Source organism: Carcharodon carcharias, chromosome 10 (assembly GCF_017639515.1).
Source record: "Carcharodon carcharias isolate sCarCar2 chromosome 10, sCarCar2.pri, whole genome shotgun sequence".
Classification (NCBI taxonomy): domain Eukaryota; kingdom Metazoa; phylum Chordata; class Chondrichthyes; order Lamniformes; family Lamnidae; genus Carcharodon; species Carcharodon carcharias.
In genome coordinates this window covers 50,854,901-50,876,370 of record NC_054476.1, presented here as the reverse complement: position 1 = coordinate 50,876,370, position 21,470 = coordinate 50,854,901, and the positions used below count along the sequence as shown (strand labels likewise).

The 21,470-nt window shown below is 45.0% G+C and overlaps 1 protein-coding gene across 3 annotated transcripts in view; it reads left to right on the top strand.

Moving 5' to 3' along the window:
* LOC121283632 (ecotropic viral integration site 5 protein homolog) overlaps positions 1 to 21,470 on the top strand; it is a 431,317-nt gene that overhangs the window by 168,576 nt on the left and 241,271 nt on the right. For all 3 annotated transcript variants that reach the window (XM_041198414.1, XM_041198415.1, XM_041198413.1), the window contains one exon: positions 14,498 to 14,605. In XM_041198414.1, the coding sequence (XP_041054348.1) occupies positions 14,498 to 14,605 (108 nt within the window). The remainder of the gene's footprint in view (positions 1 to 14,497; positions 14,606 to 21,470) is intronic.

The window sequence follows — 21,470 nt, the reverse complement described above, 5'->3', positions numbered from 1 at the left end:
TTTGATAAAACTGCTAAATCATTGCCAGAGCTGAGAATTGGAGAGTCAGTCAGATTGCAAACATTCAATATTGTCAACAGAAGTTAGCCCATTGGCAACTTGGACCTGTACACTGAAGTTGCCACCTTGATCATACATGGTGAAAATTAATAAGCAAATATATTATTGTAACTGGAAGCACATACACAGAACTGGAGAAGCTGCTCCTTCACAGCAGACAGCTGATGAGGAATACGTGAGGTCACCAACCGCACAAGGAGCTGAACAGTTATCAGTCCCAGAGGTCAACCAAACCCCAACAAAGGGGGCTGATCATCAGCAACAATTACCACAGCAGCAACACTCACCACGGCAGCAAAATTCCTTGGAGAGGCAACATCACCCCAGGAACAAGTAGACACCAAATGAATAGCCAATAGCAAACCGCAACCATTAGAAAACCTGAACATTTTAAGGAATGTGTGTGCAATGCTTGCATAAAGACAGGCGAAAGTGGGTCAGACTAGAATGACTAGTTTTCTGTACATGTGTGATTACAGAATCGTTATGGTAAGGAAGGAGGCCATTCGGCCCCTCGTGTCTGCACCAGCTTTGAGCATCTTAACTTAGTGCCAAACTCCTGCCTTTTCCCTGTAACCTTGCACAATGATTTTCATTGTAGAATAAGTATGTGCCTGACTTGCAACTGCAAATGATAGTGTATGCTGGGTGTTTTTTTTATGAAAAGGGGGATGTTTGGAGAAGTGCTTTTGTGCAATCTGGCCATAGGCTTGCCATAGTCATATGACCTCTGTCATCCTTGGTGTATAAAGGTTTGAGAGCAGAAATCATTTCATTCAGCACTTGGATCAGGTATTTTCATGCAACTTAAAGCAGTCTGTTTTGGTGCATGACATTGTAACAAGTTCTGCAATTGTTTTGTGGATGGCGTAAGACACAGTATGTTGAAAATAGGTGGTTAGTTGTATATGCAAGTGACAGTGGGACGAAGGGATGGCTGTACTTTCATAATGTGCTATGTATAAATGCATGACAAAGGAATCTTAGTTTGTGAATGTTTATTCCTGGGAGAGAGGTAAAAATACAACGAAGGCAGGAAATAATACTACAGGAACCTTCAGGGAGGCCACCAGGGGTTTACCTGGCAGTCTCCCCATGCTGCAGCAGGCTCTCTCAAATGCCCTTGGAGGCAGAAATTGGCCCTTTAGTGGAGCCACTTAATGGCCCAATTAGGTTCTTTCCAGCAGAAGAAAGATGTTAGGAACCCCTCCAGAAGCCTTCTCCCACCATATTGCCAACCATCCTGTTCCCAGCCCACTTCCAGTGGACTGGGGAAAATCAACCCTCATAGTCAGAGAGATCTGGCAGAAAATAGAATATGCTCTGAAAAATGGACAGATTGATACTGTATGTTTTATTGTGGTGTAAAAGTTTCTTCAGTTTGGAGAATATAAAGCTGATTTATTTGTCACATTGACATAGAGACTAACTTAAGTATAGCTAAATCACCTCTGTGGGAAAATTGATTTTTTTTACATTTTCTGCCAAAAATAACTGTCAGACTTCAAACATCTATTGTTAATATCCTGTGGAAAACATCTTGGTTTGAATACTGTGGATCAGGCGAGGCGTATAAGTTGACCTTTGAAGCTGCAAAAAAAATCTTTTCAAGAATGGGGGTTGACTTATATGCCGAGTATAAAATGTTCTTTATTCTTTCATGAAATGTTGGTGATACTGGCAAGGCTAGTATTTGTTGCCCATCCTAATTGCCCTTGAACTCAGTGGCTCGCTAGGCTATTTCAGAGGGCATTTGAATCAACCAGATTGCTGTGGTCTGGAATCACATGTATGCCAGATCAGGTAAGGATGACAGATTTCCTTCTCTAAAAGGACATTAGTAAACCAGATTTTTTTTTCAATAATTGATGATGGTTTCATGGTCACAATTATCGACACTAATTTAATTTTGAACAGTGGGATTTGAACCAATGTCTCCAGAGCCCCTGGATTACTTGTCCAATAACAATACATAGATGTGAACCACCACGGTTGGTGCAAGAGGACCCATTTCTATTTGTCAGTCACCGTGGCATGGTCTACTCAGTGTGGATGTGTCTTAAACTTCCACACATCTTCTTGGCAACAAAGCCTGCATCGCCATCTCAAATCCCACCTCACCCTCATCCTGCCGTGAGTGCAGGCTGCAGATGCGTGACCATGGACTGCTTGTTTTCCACCTCGCCCTACTTCTATTGCTGCAACCTGCCACTTCTGCATTTCTTTCGATACCTACGAACTGCCAACTGGCCAGCCACTGCAGCCTCACCATGAAAGATGAAAGCTGTAGCAGACCTTTGATGAAGAAGCACTGTCACTTTCTGACTATCGCAACCATTAGTTCAGATACTGGCATTATGTGAACTTTAGATGGTTCAGTAGTATAGAGTTAGGATCAGCACATGATGAGTTACCAGGTAACCAGGCCACGGAAAAAGGATAGTTTGTGTGCCAGCTCAGAGGTTGAGATCACAGACGAGTTCTGCTGCAGGGCACTCATTTGAGGACTTTGAGCATCGTACAGGAGAACGCTGATTTACATGCAAAACAAGATGTTGGTATTTTGGCAGGCCTGCCAAAAACCTGTTGTTACTGTCAAGGAGCAAGAGAATCTGGCTCCAACTTGGCATAGGGTTTCATGCAGAGTTTGGAGCCCATCCTTTCCAGATTAGAAGTGGTGGGCAACTCCATGAAAGGAATTGTTTCAGCATGCTAGTAGTCTGCTCCATGACTTTTGTGGTGGTTGCATGGTTCTCATTGACATACTGTCAAAGCATGGTTTGGTGACAGCAGGGAGTTATGAGCCAGGTGTAGAGCAACTATCTGTTGTCCTCTGGCAGCCAACTCCTGGTTCTTCATGGTGGGCCAAAGGTAGCGGCTGTGGCTGACTATCACAGGATGAATGCCTACTGGTTGTTTCCAGGCATCCACCGAGATGATCATCTGGGAATAATTGCACACCAACTGGACATTAAGGAAGGCCATAAGACATTGGAGCAGAAATTAGGCCATTCGGCCCATCGAGTCTGCCCTGCCATTCAATCATGGCTGATAAGTTTCTCAACCCCATTCTCCCGCCTTCTCCCCGTAACCTTTGAAAAGCAATCCCTTGCAGCTATGAAGCATTTTCCTGTTAACATGTTGGGAACACAGCTACCTGGGTGCTTTCAATTGCACCCTGCACCTTTGGGAATCCTGCCAACCTGGAAAATCCATGTGTTTTCTCCTCCAGCTTTTCTCTGGTCAAAGAGAAGACAATAATGTCCCCTCTCATTCAATATAGGGGCTCTCTCACCTCCCTGATACATTGAGCAATAAACTGCAGATGTTGCTCCCACTGGAAGGATTCACTGGCATAGAAATTTGAGGCACAGATAACCTTGATGGCTATTGGCAGTGCCATCTCCTCCTTACCATGAGGCTGCAGGTTGGGTTGTAGGAGGTGGCACAGCTCAGGGATCACCTGCTTAATGAAAGGGAAGGCACTGCTTTTGACTGAGTTGGAGGTAGGAGATGTGCTCCCTCCAAACTCTTGGTGGGTAGTGCCTTCATTTGAGAGCCCTTCTCCTCTCTACTGCTTCCCCTTTCTGCTGAATGACTCAATTTCCAAATCATTCTGCATGCCAAGAATGACTGGAACTATAGCCTCCATTAAGGAATAGCCTCCATTACTGAAGACTTTCTCCTGACAGGCTAACAATTAAGGCAAATGGTATATTGACCTTGAGTACAGGAGCAAGGATGTCTTACTGCAGCTGTGCAGGGCCTTGGTGAGACCACACCTGGAGTATTGTGTGCGGTTTTGGTCTCCTGACCCAAGAAAGGATATACTTGCAATGGAAGGAATGCAGCGAAGGTTCACCAGACTGATTCCTGGGATGGCAGGTTTGTCATATGAGGAGAGATTGGGTCGACTATGCCTGTATTCACTGGAGTTTAGAAGAATGAGAGGGGATCTCTTTGAAACAAAAAAAATTCTGACAGGGCTGGACGCAGGGATGATATTTCCTCTGGCTGGGGGGACTCTAGAACAAGGGGTCGCAGTTTCAGGATATGGGGTAGACCATTTAGGACTGAGATGAGGAGAAACTTCTTCACTTGGAGGGTGGTGAACCTATGGAATTGTTTACCACAGAAGGCTGCAGAGGCCAAGTCACTGAATATATTTATGAAGCAAATAGATTTCTGGGCTCTAAAAGCGTCAAGGGGCATGGAGAGAGCGTGGGAATATGGTGTTGCGAGAGAGGATCAGTCATGATCATATTGAATGGCGGAGCAGGCTTGAAGGGCTGAATGACCTACTCCTATTTTCTATGTTTCCTCTAACCTCCTTGTCAAGATCCAGCCCGAGTTCCTTAAGTCCAAAAAGCTAGCAAAATTCCTCAAAAAGCAAGAACATAATACTTCCACAAATTCTACACTAGCAAAAATAAGTAAAAAGGTACCTCGTCTGGAAGCCCTTTAAATCAAGCTAGTCGGGTGGGGGTGTGGCAGTGCAAGGGTTCCTCATGCAGCTAAACACATGTATGTCTTGGAGTGTTTGAGGGGATGTTAACTGGACCTGCACAGTCCAGAATGGCAGTTTGTGTGCCAAATTGGCATTGGAGGCTGTTTAACATCACAACCCTCCCTCAGCTTCCAGTTCATGTATGCCACACCTGTGGTAGCACCCAATCATTCAGGACACTTTGTTTAGCTTGTATGGGAAGCATTCTGACTACCATTTTCTTACTTTGGGGCGTTCATATCATGGGCAACCCACCTGTTTCCCAGCAGCCTCAATGCAAACATTTCTACCTCCTAAGTTCACAGGCCGGAATTTTCTGGCCCCAGTGACATTGGATGTCATGGGCAGGGTGGGGTGCAGAGGAGCAATATGGCAAGAAAGCCAAGAATCAATTTCATGCCGACGTGAAAGCACAGTGGGATCATCCAAGGGTGTTCGCCATGGCAGCACGCCAATCCCGCTGGAGGACAGCTTGAACCCAGTTTGCATCCCGGTAATTGGATGAAAAGTAAGGCCTACCAGAATTTCCCCCCACGCCAGATGTACCATTATGCTGGTCGAGAAATGCTCTGGCCCAGAAACATGTCTGGACAAGTATGATGTGCAGATGTTGGAACTTACCGTTAGGGCCTTGTTCATATCGTGGACATCCGAGGAGCATAGATGCTGGAACTCTACAGCTACTGGACCCTGAAGGAACACAGACATCACATGTTTGGTGGACTCTCATGGACATGGCTTCACTGCAAAGCAGCTCATGGAAGTAGGAAGTCTCCATTGATGTCTTTGGTCTGCTTCAGAACATCACGGTCTTGGCCATGAGCTGCTATGGATGATTGGCAAGGAGTAAGGGGGGAGGGGGGGAAAGAAAGAGAGAGAGAGGAATGTCCAGCTGTAAGAGGGAGAAGGTGTATGGCGGGAGCAGGGGTGGGGGAGGAAGGTGTACGGGGTGGGTGGGGGGAGAAAAAGGAAGGAGAGAGGGGAGGAGGAGGAGGGGGAGGGAGGGTGGTGTCAGTGGGGTGAAGTTTTTGAGGGGGGTTGGGGAGGATTGTTTAAAAGGGGGAGAATGCGGTGATGGGGAGGTAGGTGTAAGGGAGGGAGTTCAGAGACGGGAAGATATCTGGGATGGATAGGGGCAAGGAGGAAGGAGTTCAGTGGGGAGGAGGGAGTTGAGAGGAGAAGGTGTCATGGTGGAGGTGGGAGTAAGGATGGGGGATGTCCAGGTGAACGTGCAAGGGAAGGGGCCTGTGGTGTCAAATGACTGTCTCTGAGGAGTGAACTGAGGGTCAGTGTGGTAGGAAAGAATGGTGAGTATGAGAGGAGACAGAGGGAACTGTGAGGGTGAGAGTGTCAGTAGCGGTAGAAAGGACAGCAAGGATGATTGGTGGGGACTCGGAGGCAGACATGGACCATGGGGCTGGGAAAGAGTAGGTCAATGTGGAGGGGATAGATTGTCAGGAAGGTAGGGAATGTGCATGTTCACCTGTACATTCTGGAAAGACAAGGGTTTGGTTGGTAGGTGAAGGTGGGAGGTGGAAGGTGATGCCAGGGGGATTGACAGTGATGGGGAAAAAGGACATGGGTGACTGGGGAGGGGAAAAGATTGGGGAGTTGATCAAAAACTTGACTATGATCATTGTTGTTGAAATCCAAAGTGAGTGAAACGTCATGTCAGACGGACACTGGTGCTGCATGGGAGTGCAATTAGCAGGTAGGCAAATATGCAGGTCAGCTCCGATGGGCAACTGAACAACAGACAGCATTGAAAATGTTGGGGACAGTATGAGTGTGATGGATGAAGGCTCCACGTGCATGGGAGAGTGCTTGCACGAGGCTCCGAAAGGCCCTGACATGCACACACCTCTCCCCCCAGCATCACTCATGCTTCGGTGCATGCAGCTGAACTGTTAGTGGAGGGAGGTATGCACTGGGAGGACTCGAAGTCTGTCAATGAGGCTGAAAGACAACATTACACAAAATTCAGCGAAAATGAATATATTTTCAGATTATAAAAAGTGGTAAAATGTGTTCACCTGTGAGACCACTTGTGATCAGAATTTAACTTTCCTAGGCCTACCACTTTGAGGTGCTGTCCTGACATCGCAGCAGAGATGGAGGCAGCCTGTGAAATGGTTGGCCCTGTTGCCCCCCAATGACTTTGGCGTGTGTCCTCTGGACAGCTGAGGCCTTGAGGGCCCCAGCTTGCTTTGGTTGTCCTCCTGTGAGCCAGCTGCTCCCTCTGCGGTGACAGAGGGCGATGTTGAGGGGGGTCACAAGCAAAGGGAACTCCTAAGGAGCAGACAACCTCTTAGTTTCCTGAGTGGATGACCCAGGGGTGTCCAACTGCCGCCACTCCTCCCTTCGGATGCCCGGGGGCCACAGCCTGACTCTTTGATGGGAAGAAGCACCTTGATGGACAATGAGGTGCCTCCTTTCCTTCTTGCATTGCCACTGCAGGAGCTCACCCATGGCTACCGCGATGGAGTGCAGGTCTGTGCATATCTCTGCTGGACCAGGATCCCCGTTGCATCCACCCTCCTACACATGGAGACCACTATATGCGCACTTGTGGGCAACACATCAGAGAGCAGGTGGACGCATTCCTCCGACTCCCATGCCGCTCAGAGCTTACGGAGAGCTTTGCGTGATGTTCCCCACCTTCTGCTAACTCTCCACAATGAGTTGGAAGGCCAAAGCCAGAGGCTCATCATCTGACTTGGACCTCACAGATGCCTCTTCCCCAGCATTCCGAGTGCGGGGGAGTTCAGTTGAACCTGCCTCCTCCTGCTGTGGACATGTCTGTGCGGTGACCACCTGATTGTGAACCCAAGCCAGCTCTAGGCCTAGGTCCCACCAAGGTGGGACTCTGCCCCGGTGGAGGGTGTGGGTTGGCGCTGTGACAAGTCTTCCAGGCTGCTTATTTTCAGCTCTTTAATGGAGGAGGTGACCTCTTTGCTGGAGGTGAGGACCTCGCTGGAGCTGAGGGAATGGCTGGCTGAGGGTATTGGTCGCTTGGCAGAGCTCCCTGTGAACCAAAAGTAGAGGTAATTAGTGCATCGCAGCAGAGAAAGCACTGTGGCATTGAGAGGGGGCTGATGTGATGCAGGACCCTCACGTAGGTGTTCACTGCCAGCCTCACTGTTGCTGCAGGCACGGTCCACATCCTCACCAGTCAATGTATTGGCACGCACTTCTGAGTGAGAGGTCTAATGTGGGCCACTCCACCCTGGATCTGGGACCTCTCCCTCCTGTTATGAGCCAGCATCTCCTGCATGAAAACAAATGGAGAGTGAGCAGGATGCATGGCACTGCATGGGATGTTTGGTGAGCAGAGCTATGGACAGGATGAGGACGTGAGCTCGAGAGGACATGAGCCTGATGGAGATGTGAGGGTGCGAGAGAGAGTTAGTGGTATTGTCCCTTGAGGTGTAAGATCCATGTGGATGTGTGATGGATTTGGGAGTGTGAGTTGAGTGATGAGGTGCTTGACTTATCCTGGCGGAACGAATGAGAGCATTCATCCTCTTCCTGCACTGGATGGCTGACTTCCTCTGTACTCTGGTGGCATGGCTGCTGCTGCCACTGCCTCCCAAGCTGGATTGGTGCCAGAGCAGAGGTAGGAGAGACATCCCTAAATTTGGGGGCTGCCGCCTTCTTTGCTTTTGGGGCCATCTGTCACCTGGAGCAGTCTTTGTCTGTAGACATGAATTAGACTTGCACTCTGGTACGCTTTAAATATGGTGCCTGTAGTGAGGAAGTGCTGAGGTCATGGTGTGGCGGGAAAATCCAAGCCCGCCTGCCAGAGGTCTGGAGTGTTTCCCATAAGAGCATTATTAATGAGGTGGTACACACCGGGAATGGGATGATGCAACGCGAAAACTTGCCATTGTGCCGGTGGGTAAAATTACTTTTTCTCACGGCCACTACTGAACTTAGCGCAAATCTGGGATGATTCCGCCCACAGTGTCTGAGTGGACTGTATTAACTGCATGGACTCATACACTGGTCGATATTAATTAATATGCATCTGTGGTAGTTCTCATTTAAACCCCTTTAACCAATGACATCAGTCTCATTGAATCTTTCTCCATTACTGGTTTCTATGTGGCCTTCTCAGTATTGCATATATCTATGAATTATCTTTTTTGGAATCAATCTTATTTTAATTATTGAAAATTCTTCATATGCAATGAATTAAGTGTAGCTCCCTGCTCTGGTTGAAATCGGCTACCTTAGCACTCACAGGGATCAAACTTAGGAGTCTTCTGGTTTGTATGATCCAGTTCTACTCTGGGTAGTGCATTTGCTAATTAAGTCTTAAGAAGATGATCTGGAGGACTTCATTCAAAAATTGGTTATATTCTGTAAATTTATTAAGCAGAGTCTTTGGCATGAATACACACTGATACAAGTTGATTTGTTTTAATGTTAGCTTGATACAGATGTTTGCATAATTGGAAGCATGAGATTAGAAATATCAATAATTGATGCTTTTCATGAAAAAACTCAGGGAATGTAAATTCTGAAAAGGAAACTTTACATAAAATGGTTTGATCTGAAAGAGCTGGATAGTTATATCCAAATGTCTACATCTGACCTCGTTTTCCAGACAAATTTTTATTTTTTGCCAGCCTAAATCACATTAATAGAAACAAAGACCACTGATCCTTCGGCTGTTGGCTTCTTTCCATGTTTCTGAATAGTAGCCAGAAATAAATTGATGCTATATCCTACCATATAGAATTATTAAAACTTATGTAAAGCTCACATCCAGTGATGACCACTCTGGAAAATTCATTATTTTTGTGTATGCGGGAGTATAATAATGTAATTTTAATCATTTAAGTGGCTCAGAGTAAATTATGCATTCATGAAAGGCTTAAATAATTTCATGAGATAAGATAAACTGAATAATAAGACAATAAGACATAGGAGCAGAAGTAGGCCACTCGGCCCATCAAGCCTGCTCCGCCATTCAATGAGACCATGACTGATCTGATAATCCTCAACTCCACTTTCCTGCCTTTTCCCCCCATAACCCTGATTCCCTTACTGATTAAAAACCTGTACCTCAGCCTTGAATATATTTAACGATCCAACCTCTATAACCCTCTTCGGTAAAGAATTCCACAGATTGACTACCCTCTGGAGGGGAGAAATTCCTCCTCATCTTTGTCTTAATGGGCAACCCCTTACTCAGATTATGCCCTCTGGTCCTAGACTCTCCCACAAGGGGAAACAGCCTCTCAACATCTCCCCTGTCAAGCCCCCTAAGAATCTTATATGTTTCAATAAGGTCGCCTCTCATTCTTCTAAATTCCAATGAGTATACGCCCAACCTACACAACCTCTCCTCATAAGAAAATCCCTCCATACCCGGAATCAACTTAGTGAACCTTCTTTGGACTGCCTCCAATGCCAGTATATCTCTCCTTAGATAAGGGAAACAAAACTGTTCACAGTATTCTAGGTGTGGTCTAACTAGTGCCTTGTATAGTTTTAGCAAGACTTCCCTATTTTTATACTCCATTCCCTGTGAAATAATGACCAACATTCCAGTTTCCTTCCCTATTACTTGTTGACTTGTATGTTAGCTTTTTGGGATTTATACACAGACTCCCGAATCTGTCTGTGCTATAGCCTTCTGCAGTCTTTCTCCATTTAAATAATATTCAGCTCCTATTATTCCTGCCAAAGTGCATAACCTCACATTTTCCCACATTATATTCCATCTGCCAAATTTTTGTCCACTCATTTAACCTGTCTATATTCCACTGTAGACTCCATGTGTCATCCGTACCACTTGCCTTCCCACCTAATTTTGGATCATCCACAAACTTGGTGATAGTACATTCACTTCGCTTATCTAAGTCATTAATATATATATTGCAAATAGAGGCCCCAGCACTGATCCCTGTGGTACTCCACTAGTTACAGGTTGCCATCCTGAAAATGCCCCCCTTATCCCAACTGTTTTCTTATAGTTAGCCAATCCTCTATCTATGCTAAGCCATACTACCCCAACACCATGGGTTCTTATCTTATTAAATAGCCTTATGTGCAGTACCTTCGTGAACTTATAATGAATAAGAACAAACAAACAATGCTTGAAATGCAGAGTTTATTTTTCTGTTCTTTCCATAACACCTGAGATATGGTAGAAAAAAGTACTTTATTAATTTTTTTAGTTGATAAATTAGTCTGGTTGATTGTTTTAGTGCATAAAATGTACAAGCATACGGCACTGAGTGCCAACTGTGGATGAAATTCTGCACCTGTGGTATTTGTGCTGCTCTGGTATACCTTACAGGATGATGTCCTGGGGATCTAATAATGGAATCAATTTGAATGACTGTTGATATGTCTGTGGCTATTAGGAAACACCAGAGATCGGAGATTAGCCCCCAAATGATTGAACCAGTAATCTTTTCTCCTAATATCTCTTGAATGCACGAAACATGCAGGAGTTATTATCCTTGACCTTGATCCTAATATCTCTTGAATGCACGAAACATGCAGGAGTTATTATCCTTGACCATATAATTACTTTTCAGATGTGTGGCTGATGAATTTATTTTGAATAATTTACTTGATCTAGTGTAGTTTAGATAATAGGAAGTTTATTCTCAATTAAAAGGGCAGGATCCAAACCTTAATTGTTGAAAAACTAAAGAGCTAAAGTGCCAAAGTCTCTTTACACCTCCACTCTTAGGTTCATTTAGCACCTTGACATAGTTGGAAGATAAGTTAGCTGAGCCTTTACAAGATTTGCACCTCCTAGATACAAATTAGAATATCAACTAAGTACCTCCTGCTTGCCCAGGCATGCCTTCTTAGGCAAAAGAACATTGTGAGATTTCTACACATGTGTATGTGCTTTTACTTGGCATTTCAACATGTCTCATTTTCCTATGATGCAAATTGACTGCTGGTATTTCCTGTTGGCTTATCTATCATTTGGGGATCAGAAGATTTGCAACCTGCTACTAATCTACAGAAAAACAATTTGTCTTTAATTGACCATGGAATGTGCTTGGGCAGAATCATTTGGCATTTGTTGGACAGCAGGGTGAGCATAATTACTCTTTGTGCCTCATGGCTAATGCTTCTATAATGCTCCCTGTCACAGCTTTAGCCCCACTCCTACCATTGATTGGCCTAGCTCTTCCTCTGCTGCAGTTACGTGGGTGGCCCAGTGGATTTTCTGCACCATTCCACCCCACCCCCCTTGAAAACATTGATCTGTTTATCAGTGAACAAAAACAGAAACAGAAATACCTGGAAAAACTCAGGAGGTCTGGCAGCATTGGCGGAGAAGAGTACAGTTGACATTTCGAGTCCTCATGACCCTTCAACAGAACTAAGTAAAATTAAGAAAGGGGTGAAATATAAGCTGGTTTAAGGCAGGGGGGCTTTGGGACAAGCGGCCAGTGATAGGTGGAGATAACCAAAAGCTGTTACAGACAAAAGAACAAAAGGAGGTGTTAAAGGTGGTGATATTATCAAAAGGAATGTGCTAATTAAGAGTAGAAGACAGGACAGATAAGGTACAGATAGTTATAGTGGGGGTGGGGGAATACTAAAGAGGTAGAAATAAACAATGGTGGAAATACATTTAAAAATAATGGAAATAGGTGGGAAAAGAAAAATCGCGGGAGATGGGCCGGACACGGTTGAGGGCCCTGTCAACTACCATGGGTGGAATACCTTGGTTAAGGAAGAAGGAGGACATGTTAGAGGAACTACTTTTGAAAGTGGCATCATCAGAACAGATGTGACGGAGGCGAAGGAACTGAGAGAATGGGAAGGAGACCTTACAGGAAGTAGGGTGTGAGGAGCTGTAGTCGAGGTAGCTGTGGGAGTCGGCAGGCTTATAATGGATATTGGTGGACAGTCTATCACCAGAAATTGAGACAGAAAGGTCAAGGAAGGGAAGGGAAGTGTCAGAGATGGACCATGTGAAAATGATGGAGGAGTGGAGATTGGAAGCAAAATTAATAAATTTTTCCAAGTCCCAACAAGAGCATGAAGCATCACCGAAATAATCATCGATGTACCGGAGGGCCCAAACACTCCTTTCAAGTGAAGCAGCATTTCACTTGCACTTCCCTCAACTTAGTCTACTGCATTCGTTGCTCCCAATGCGGTTTCCTCTACATTGGAGAGGCCAAACGCAGACTGGGTGACCACTTTGCAGAACACCTTCGGTCTGTCTGCAAGCATGACCCATACCTCCCTGTTGCTTGCCATTTCAACACTCCACCCTGCTCTCTTGCCCACATGTCTGTCCTTGGCTTGCTGCATTGTTCCATTGAAGCTCAACGCAAACTGGAGGAACAGCACCTCATCTTCCGACTAGGCACTTTACAGCCTTCTGGACTGAATATTGAATTCAACAATTTTAGATCTTGAACTCTCTCCTCCATCCCCACCCCCTTCCCGTTTCTTCCCCCTCCTTTTTGTTTCTTCCAATAATTGATATAGATTTTTCTTTTCCCACCTATTTCCATTATTTTTAAATGTATTTCCACCATTGTTTATTTCTACCTTTTATTATTCCCCCACCCCCACTAGAACTATCTGTACCTTATCTGGCCTGTCTTCTACTCTTAATTAGCACATTCCTTTCGATAATATCACCACCTTCAACACCTCTTTGTTCTTTTGTCTCCACCTATCACTGGCTGCTTGTCCCAAAACCACCACCACCACCCCCACCCCCATTCCCTAAGCCAGCTTATATTTCACCCCTTTCCTAATTTTACTTAGTTCTGTTGAAGGGTCATGAGGACTCGAAACGTCAACTGTGCTCTTCTCCGCCAATGCTGCCAGACCTGCAGAGTTTTTCCAGGTATTTCTGTTTCTGTTTTTGTTTTGGATTTCCAGCATCAGCAGTTTTTTTTGCTTTTATATCTGTTTATCAGTGCTTGGAGTGCACCAGCAATTACTTGAATGATGAATATGGAGCCAGCTCCTTCAGGAGGAAAGGAGGTCTTGTGGCACTGTTAGGAGCATCCCTGCTTCTGAGCCAAAAGTTCTGGGTTCAAGTCCCATTTCAGGACTTGATGGCCACGGAAAGTGAGTTTGTAACGTGGCCAAACGCGTTGAGTATCAACCTGCAAATCCTTGCAACACATGCCAATGGCAGGTGGTAAGAACAGGGGAGATTCCTGGTCAGCCATGTGATGGAAAGCTAGTTGGCACCACTATCCATAACTCTAGATTACAACATGGGAGAAAGATGGTAACATAGTGGTACTATGGCAGCTGGTGGAATTTAAATTCCATTAATAATCTGAAATTGAAATGCTAGTCTCAGTCATAAAACCGTTGTCAATTGTCATTCACTTTAGAGACAGAAATCTGTACTAAACTTGGTCTGGCCTACATGTGACTCCAGACCATAGCAATGACTCTTACTGCCCTCTGAAATGGTGTGGCAAGCTGCTTGGTTCAAGGGGAATTGTGGAACAAATGGTGGCCTTGTCAGCAACACCCATATCCCATGAATGTATAAAGAAAAGGAAAATTGTTGCAAAAGGTGAAATTTCACAAAGTATGTAATTCATTTTAAAAAACATACAATATCAACTTGACCTTCATGAATAAACCTTTACATTGCAATAAGTAATCCTCAGTAAACATACATTAAAATATACATTTCCCTCAAAGATTAGATTTGCCTTTGCTGATATACAAATATTTTGCATTGATTTATGATTAAGGAAGAATTGTTTTGTTGTATTGGAGAGACTTATAATGAGTTATTTAAATAGAGTAAAATATACTTTACATTGACAGACAAGTTTCCGATCACAAATGTATGGATAATTAAACATTATATAAACTTATGTATCCATGCGAGCATAGAATTAAGCATAAATGATTATCATGTGACAAGTGCAACACTGGCCTGTATTTTTATTTCAGATGATCCGTAGGATTTACAAAGGAATCCCACTACAGCTTCGGGGTCAGATTTGGTCACTGCTATTAGATTTGGAAAAATTGAAGTCGGAGAATGAAGGGAAATATGAGGTGAGTTACTTAGGAAATTGTTTCTGTGTTAAGTATTTGGTTAAAAATCTCAAGGTGATTTTTTTTTATTGCCTTGAATCTTCTTCGGTGACTAACATACTCGATTTTTCGAATTCCATTATATTGTGTTGACATTTTAAATCCAAAATATTGGTTCAAACAATAGTGCAAACATGTGGGAAAGTACAATTCAGTTGAATGTCTATCCATGTAATTCCATCAATCACTGAGCTTTAAACTGTCCTTTTGTAACCTTTATCACAAGGGAGATAATCTTGGTAATACATTTGGTGAGGTGGGCACTTAACCTGATGGGAGGGTGGCAAGTGAGTACCCTGCATTTAATGCCCATTTAGGGGTTTCATCCTGTCACTGCTGGTATTCACTGAATTCTTGCTGGTGAGAAGCTTAATTTGGAGGACGAGCTCAATTCTGGGGAGGTGGCCTTTTAATTAGCATGCATGAGATGTTAATGAATGCACATGGGGTTCTTGACATTGTTCATCAGGAATCTTGACCCGCCTTTAATATCAAAAGAACAAGATTCACAGTTTATCCGCCATCGGGAAACAGATTTTTTGCCTTACATCAAATTAAATGCACCTGCCTGCCTGGTGTATTTGTTTGTGGGCTTCCAGGGCGGGTCTCTTGTTCAAAGGCACAAAGTGCCTGATCCAGAAATCTGGCATTGCGAAGGAAGGGGGAGCTGCTGAGAGCTTTTGCTGCTGAACCCCTCCCCCATGAACCACACCCCAACCAACACTCACCTATGCTTGGGTTCATAGCGATCATAAGCCGCGAATGAGTATAGTACAGGCAGCAGCCACCCCTCCTCACCACCGGAGTCCTTGATCTCAAGGAAGGCTCGCCACTGCCTAGTTAAGTGCCTGATTGGAAGAGATAACATGAGGCTCTCACCTGTGGCACCAGTCACTTTCATTAAATAGCACCCATAACCTATCATATTATGGTTTATATTGTTGAATCTTCCACAGGCAGGATTTTTCGGATGGCAGGGTTTCCCACCCTGCCACCCAGAGAGTTGACAGGGGATGCATCCCCTCCGATACCTGCTGCCCCATAGACAGGGGAGGCAGGCTTACTGGGGAAGGGTGGGGAGTCTGTCCTGGGAAGGGAGGGAAACATGTGGGGAAAGGGGGAGGAGGGGTGAGCAGGAGAGTGTGAGGCAGGGGATAGGTAAAAAGCATCTGAGAAGGAGGGCATTGTCTGTGGGGGAAGGAGGAAGGCAGCAAAAAAAAAAAGTCTAGGGAGAGGAGAGCGCCTGGGTGGGAGGGGGAAAAAAGTGTCTGGGGAGGTTAGGAGTGCCTGGGGGGCAGTGGGGAAGTATCTGGGCAGGAGGGGAGGGAAAAAAAGCACCTGGGGAGTGTCTGGGGTGGGAATTGGGTTCTGTGGGGGAGAAATTGTGTCTGTTGGGGGGGGGGTCTGTTGTGTCAGGTAGGAAGTGTGAGACAGAGACAAATGGGAGGAGGATCCTTTCGGGTGGGTGTGTTCAAGGTCTGCAAGTGGCTGAATTTGTAAAGTCAGAGTCAGTCAGAGGTCTACAGCACAGAAAAAGGCTCTTCAGCCCATCAAGTCTGCGCCGGTCAAACAAGTTCCTAACTATTCTAACCCCATTTTCCAGTACGGGGCCCATAGCCTTGTGTGCCATGGCATTGCAAATGTTCTGAGGATTTCTGCCTCTACCACCCTTTTCAGGCAGAGAGTTCCAGATTCCCACCACCCTTTGGGTGAAAATTCTTCCTCACACCCCCTCTAAACCTCCTGCCCCTTACCTTAAACCTATGCCCCTTGCAGCAAGGGGAAAAGTTCCTTCCTGTCTACCCCATCTATGCCCCTCAATTTTATATACTTCAGTCATGTCCCCCTCAATCTCCTCTGCTTCAGGGAAAATAACCTCAGCCTATCCAATCTCTCCTCATAACTAAAACTCTGCAGCCCAGGCAACATCCTGGTAAATCTCCTCTGCACTCTCTAGTGCAATCACATCCTTCCTATAAGGCAGATTCCAGAACTGCACACAATACTCGAGCTGTGGCCTAACCAACGTTTTATACAGTTCCAGCATAACCTCCCTGCTTTTATATTCTGTGCCTCAGCTAATAAAGGCAAATATCCCATATGCCTTAACCACCTTATCTATCTGTCCTGCTACCTTAAGGGACCGGTGGACATGCACACCAAGGTTCTTCTGATCCTCGGTACTTCCCAGAGTCCTACCATTCATTGTGTATTCGCGTGCCTTGTCTGTCCTGCCCAAGTGCATCACCTCACACTTATCCAGATTAAATTCCATTTGCCACTGATCAGCCCACCTGACCAGCCCATATATATCCTCCTGTAACCTAAGGCTATCCTCGTCGCTATTTACCACCCCATTTTTGTGTCATCAGCGAACTTACTATCAATCCTCCTGCATTCAAGTCTAAATAGTTTATATATAGCACAAACAGCAAGGGACCCAACAGCGATCTCTGTGGAACCCCACTGGGCACAGGCATCCAGTCATAAAAACACCCCTCGACCATCACCCTCTGCTTCCTGCCACTCAGCCAATTCTGGATCCAATTTGCCAAATTGCCTTGGATCCCATGGGCTCTTACCTTTGTTATCAGCCTCCCATGCGGGACCTTATCAAAAGCCTTGCTGAAGTCCAAGTAGACTACGTCAAATGCATTGCCCCCATCTACACACCAGGTCACCTCTTCGAAAAATTCAGTCAAATTGGTCAGACATGACCCCCTCTTAACAAAACCATGCTGACTGTCCTTAATTAATCCCTGCCTCTCCAAGTGTAGATTAATTCTGCCCCTCAATTGCTTCCAATAGTTTCCCCACACTGAGGTTAGACTGACTGGTTTATCCCCTCCTCTCTTCTTGAATAATGGCACCACATTAGCTGTCCTCTAGTCCTCCGGCATCTCTCCTGTGGCCAGAGGGGTATTGAAAATTATTGCCAGCGCCCCTGCTATCTCCTCCCTTGCCTCACTCAACAGCCTGGGATACATTTCACCTGGGCCTGGATATTTATCTACTTTTAAGCCTGCCAGACCACATAGTATCTCCTCCCTTTTTATTCTAATTTCTTTAATTATATCACATTCCTTCTGCCTGATTTCCACACCCACATCATCCCTCACTTGTGAACACCGACAAAGTATTCATTTAGAACCCTACCTACGTCTTCCAGCTCCACATACAAATTACCACTATGGTTCTTAATGGGCCCTACTCTTTCCATAGTTATCCTCTTAATGTACTTGTAAAATAAACTTTGGATTTTCCTTTATTTTACCTGCCAATGTTTTTTCATGCCCCCTTTTTGCTCTCCTAATTTCCTTTTAAGTCCCTCCGTACACATTCTATACTCCTCTAGGGCTTCCTCTATTTTGAGCCCTCAGTATCTTCCATAAGCCTCCCTTTTTCTCTTTATCCAATGTACCCCTTGACATCCTTGGATTTGTTGGTCCCACCCTTTGTCTTTGGTGGAATATGTTGGCCCTGTACTCACTCTCCCTATTTCCTTCTTGAATGAGTCCCACTGCTCTGACACAGATTTACTTGAAAAGTAGCTGTTCCCAGTCTACTCTGGCCAAATCACATCTGTTCTTATTAAAAATCGGCATTCCCCCAATTTAGAACTGATTTCTGGCCCATCCTTGTCCTTTTCCATAACAACCTTGAATTTAATGGAGTTATGATCGCTATATGCAAAATGCTCCTCCACTGATACCTCCACCACCTGCCCAGCTTCATTCCCTAAAATTAAGTCCAGGACCACCCCCTCTCTTGTAGGACCTTCTACATACTGGCTTAAACTGCATCCAGGAGAGCTTTTTAAGAATTCCACTCCCTGTAAAACTTATCACACTGACTAGTGGGGAAGTTGAAATCCTCCACTATTACTACCCTATTATTTTGAATTGAAATAAGGGATATCCTAATAATTAAGGCAACGGGATGTCAAAGATGCTTAGTTGTGTTCTCCTCTCATTGGTGAAGCCTGCATTGCAGCAAGTTTGTTCCTGATACATGCACCTCATAACATCAAGACCCTGGCAAAGTGTAGAGCTGCCATTCATTCTGTGCCATTTGTCATTGGCAGCTGTCAGAGGCAGGGAGGGAAGTAGAATGCTTCCAAGGGGCTGGTGGAGGGCGGCCAACTCATGACTTCAAACCTGCACCCTCCTGGGTGAATGGTCATGGCTGACAAGGTGATCATGCAGTTAGACTTTCTATGCTGCCAAGGCAATGGTGTCTCATTAAAGTTGAGGGTAGTAGAGGCAAGTGGGAAAAAAAGTGTCCAAGTGAAGCTTTTTGCACATGGCTCTCATCACCCTGGTCAGAGAACAATGTCTCCATAAGCATGTATGAACAGGAGGAATACTCAACTCTGGTCATCCAGGATAGCCTTTACCTGGAAGGGGTGGGGTGGGGATGCCATTTCTAGACAGAGGCCAGGGTAATGGGCTTAGCACTGGCCTGTTGGCTTTGAAGTTGTGGGAAACCTGTGAAACACATGCTCACTTAATGTATCACTTCAATTCATTCATACACTCAGAGGCATCGATGATGTAGTCTGCAGGCAACCTTGCCTTGGTAATGGCTGCCATTCAGATGAGAAGAAGGGTCTGTCATCAGTTGGTGCAGGGAGCCAGGAAGAGCAAGGGCCTGAGCAAGCAGCTGCAGGGCCTTTATAAAAAGGTCAAGAGGCTGGTGAACGTGGATCACTGCAACAGTGAGCATTGGCCAAATCACATATGTATCACCACTGGTGCTCTTATCTAGAGATGAGTGGAAGGCAATACCGGAGTCAGCTTTGTATATCCCGGGATGTGATTGCTCACATCCGCCAACTTCTCCCAGTATGAGCTGTGGCCACAAGGAGGAGTTCTGCGCAGCTCCTGGCCTGCAGTGTATCTGGATGCCATTTAAGTATGGTGCCAGGACCTTCAGCCCCTGGAGGTAACTGCAGGGTGGGCGACTTCCTGCCTGCCCCACACGAAATTCACCGAGCTCCTCAGATGCGTAATTAATGATGAGCTCAAGAAAGGAAGATCGTGCATGTTCACCCACCCTGCTGCCCAGTGGGAATCTCACTGTCTATCCCTCCCACTGCCACCAGACTTAGTCACCTGAATGGAAAATTCCATCCATAGTTCCAAGTCAGGATGGTGTGCGACTTGGAGGAATTTTCAGGCAGTGGTGTTCCATGTGTCTGCTGCCCTTGTCTTTCATATGAACATACAAATTAGGAGCCGGAGTAGGCCACTCAGCCCCTCAAGCCTGCTCTGCCATTCAATAAGATAATGGCTGATCTGATTTTAACCTCATTTCTGTCTACCCTTGATAACCTTTCACCCCTTTGCTTATCAAGAATCTATTTACCTCTGCCTTAAAAGATATTAAAGGACTCTGCCTCAACCATCTTTTGAGGAAGAAAATTCCAAAGTCTCTCAACTTCCTGAGAGCAAACATTTGCCCTCACCTTTGTCTAAAATGGGTGACCTCTTATTTTGAAACACAGTGACCCACAGTTCTAGATTCTCTGACAAAAGGAAATATCCTTTCCACATTCACCTTGTCAAGTCCACCCAGGATCTTATGTTTCAATCAAGTCACCTCTTACTCTTCTAAACTCCAGAAGCCGAGCCTGTCCAACCTTTCCTCTTAAGATAACCCACCCATTCCAGGTATTAGTCTAGTAAACTCTGAACTATTTCTAATGCATTTACATCATTCCTTAAATAAAGAGACCAATACTGTACAGAATACTCCAGATGTGGTCTCACCAATGCACTGTATAACTGAAGCATAACCCCTCTACTCTTGTATTCAATTCCCCTTGCAGTAAACTATAACATTATTAGCTTTGCTAATTATTTGCTGCATCTGCATACTAACGTTTTGCAATTCATGCACTAGGACATCCAGATCCTCAGTATCTGAGCTCTGCAGTCTCACTGTTTAGATAATGCATTTTTCTATTCATCCTGCCAAAATTGACAACCTCATATTTTCCTACATTATACTTCATTTGCCAGAATTTTGCCCAGTCACCTGATCTACCTATATCCTTTTGTAGCTTCCTTACATCCTCTTCACAGCTTACTTTCCTACCTACCTTTGTCTCATCAACAAATCTAGCAACCATACCATTGGTCCCTTCATCCAAGTAATTGATATAGATTGTAAAGAGTTGGAGCCCCAGCACTGATCCCTGTGGTACACCATTCGTCACATCATGACAACCAGGAAAGAGGCATTTATGTCTACCTGCTGTTTTCTGTTAATAGAACATCTTCTATCTATGCCAATATGTTACCCCTACACAATGAGTTTTAATTTCCCCAATAACAACCTTTGAGGCACTTTATCAAATGTCTTCTGAAAATCTAAGTACAAAACATCCCCTTTATCCACAGCACCTGTTACTTCTTCAAAAGAACTCCAGTAAATTGGTTAAACATGATTTCCCTTTCACAAAGCCTTTGTTAACCCTGCCTGATTACCTTGAATTTATCTAAGTGCCCTGTTATATTGCCTTTAATAATAGCTTCTAACATCTTCCCTATGACAGATGTTAAAGATAACTGGCCTATATAGATTCCTAGTGGTAGAGGTCCTGGTTTTGAAAAGGTGCTGTTAAAGGACTATTGCTGAGTTGCTGCAATGCATCTTGTGGATGGCATATGCTGCTGCCAATGTGCAACAATGGTGGAAGGAGCGAATGAATGTTTAAGGTGATGGATGGGATGCCAATAAAGTGGGCTGCTTTGTCCAGGTTGGTGTCAAGCTTGTGTTGTTGGAGCTGCATTCATGTCAGCCAAATTCAGGCAAATGTGGA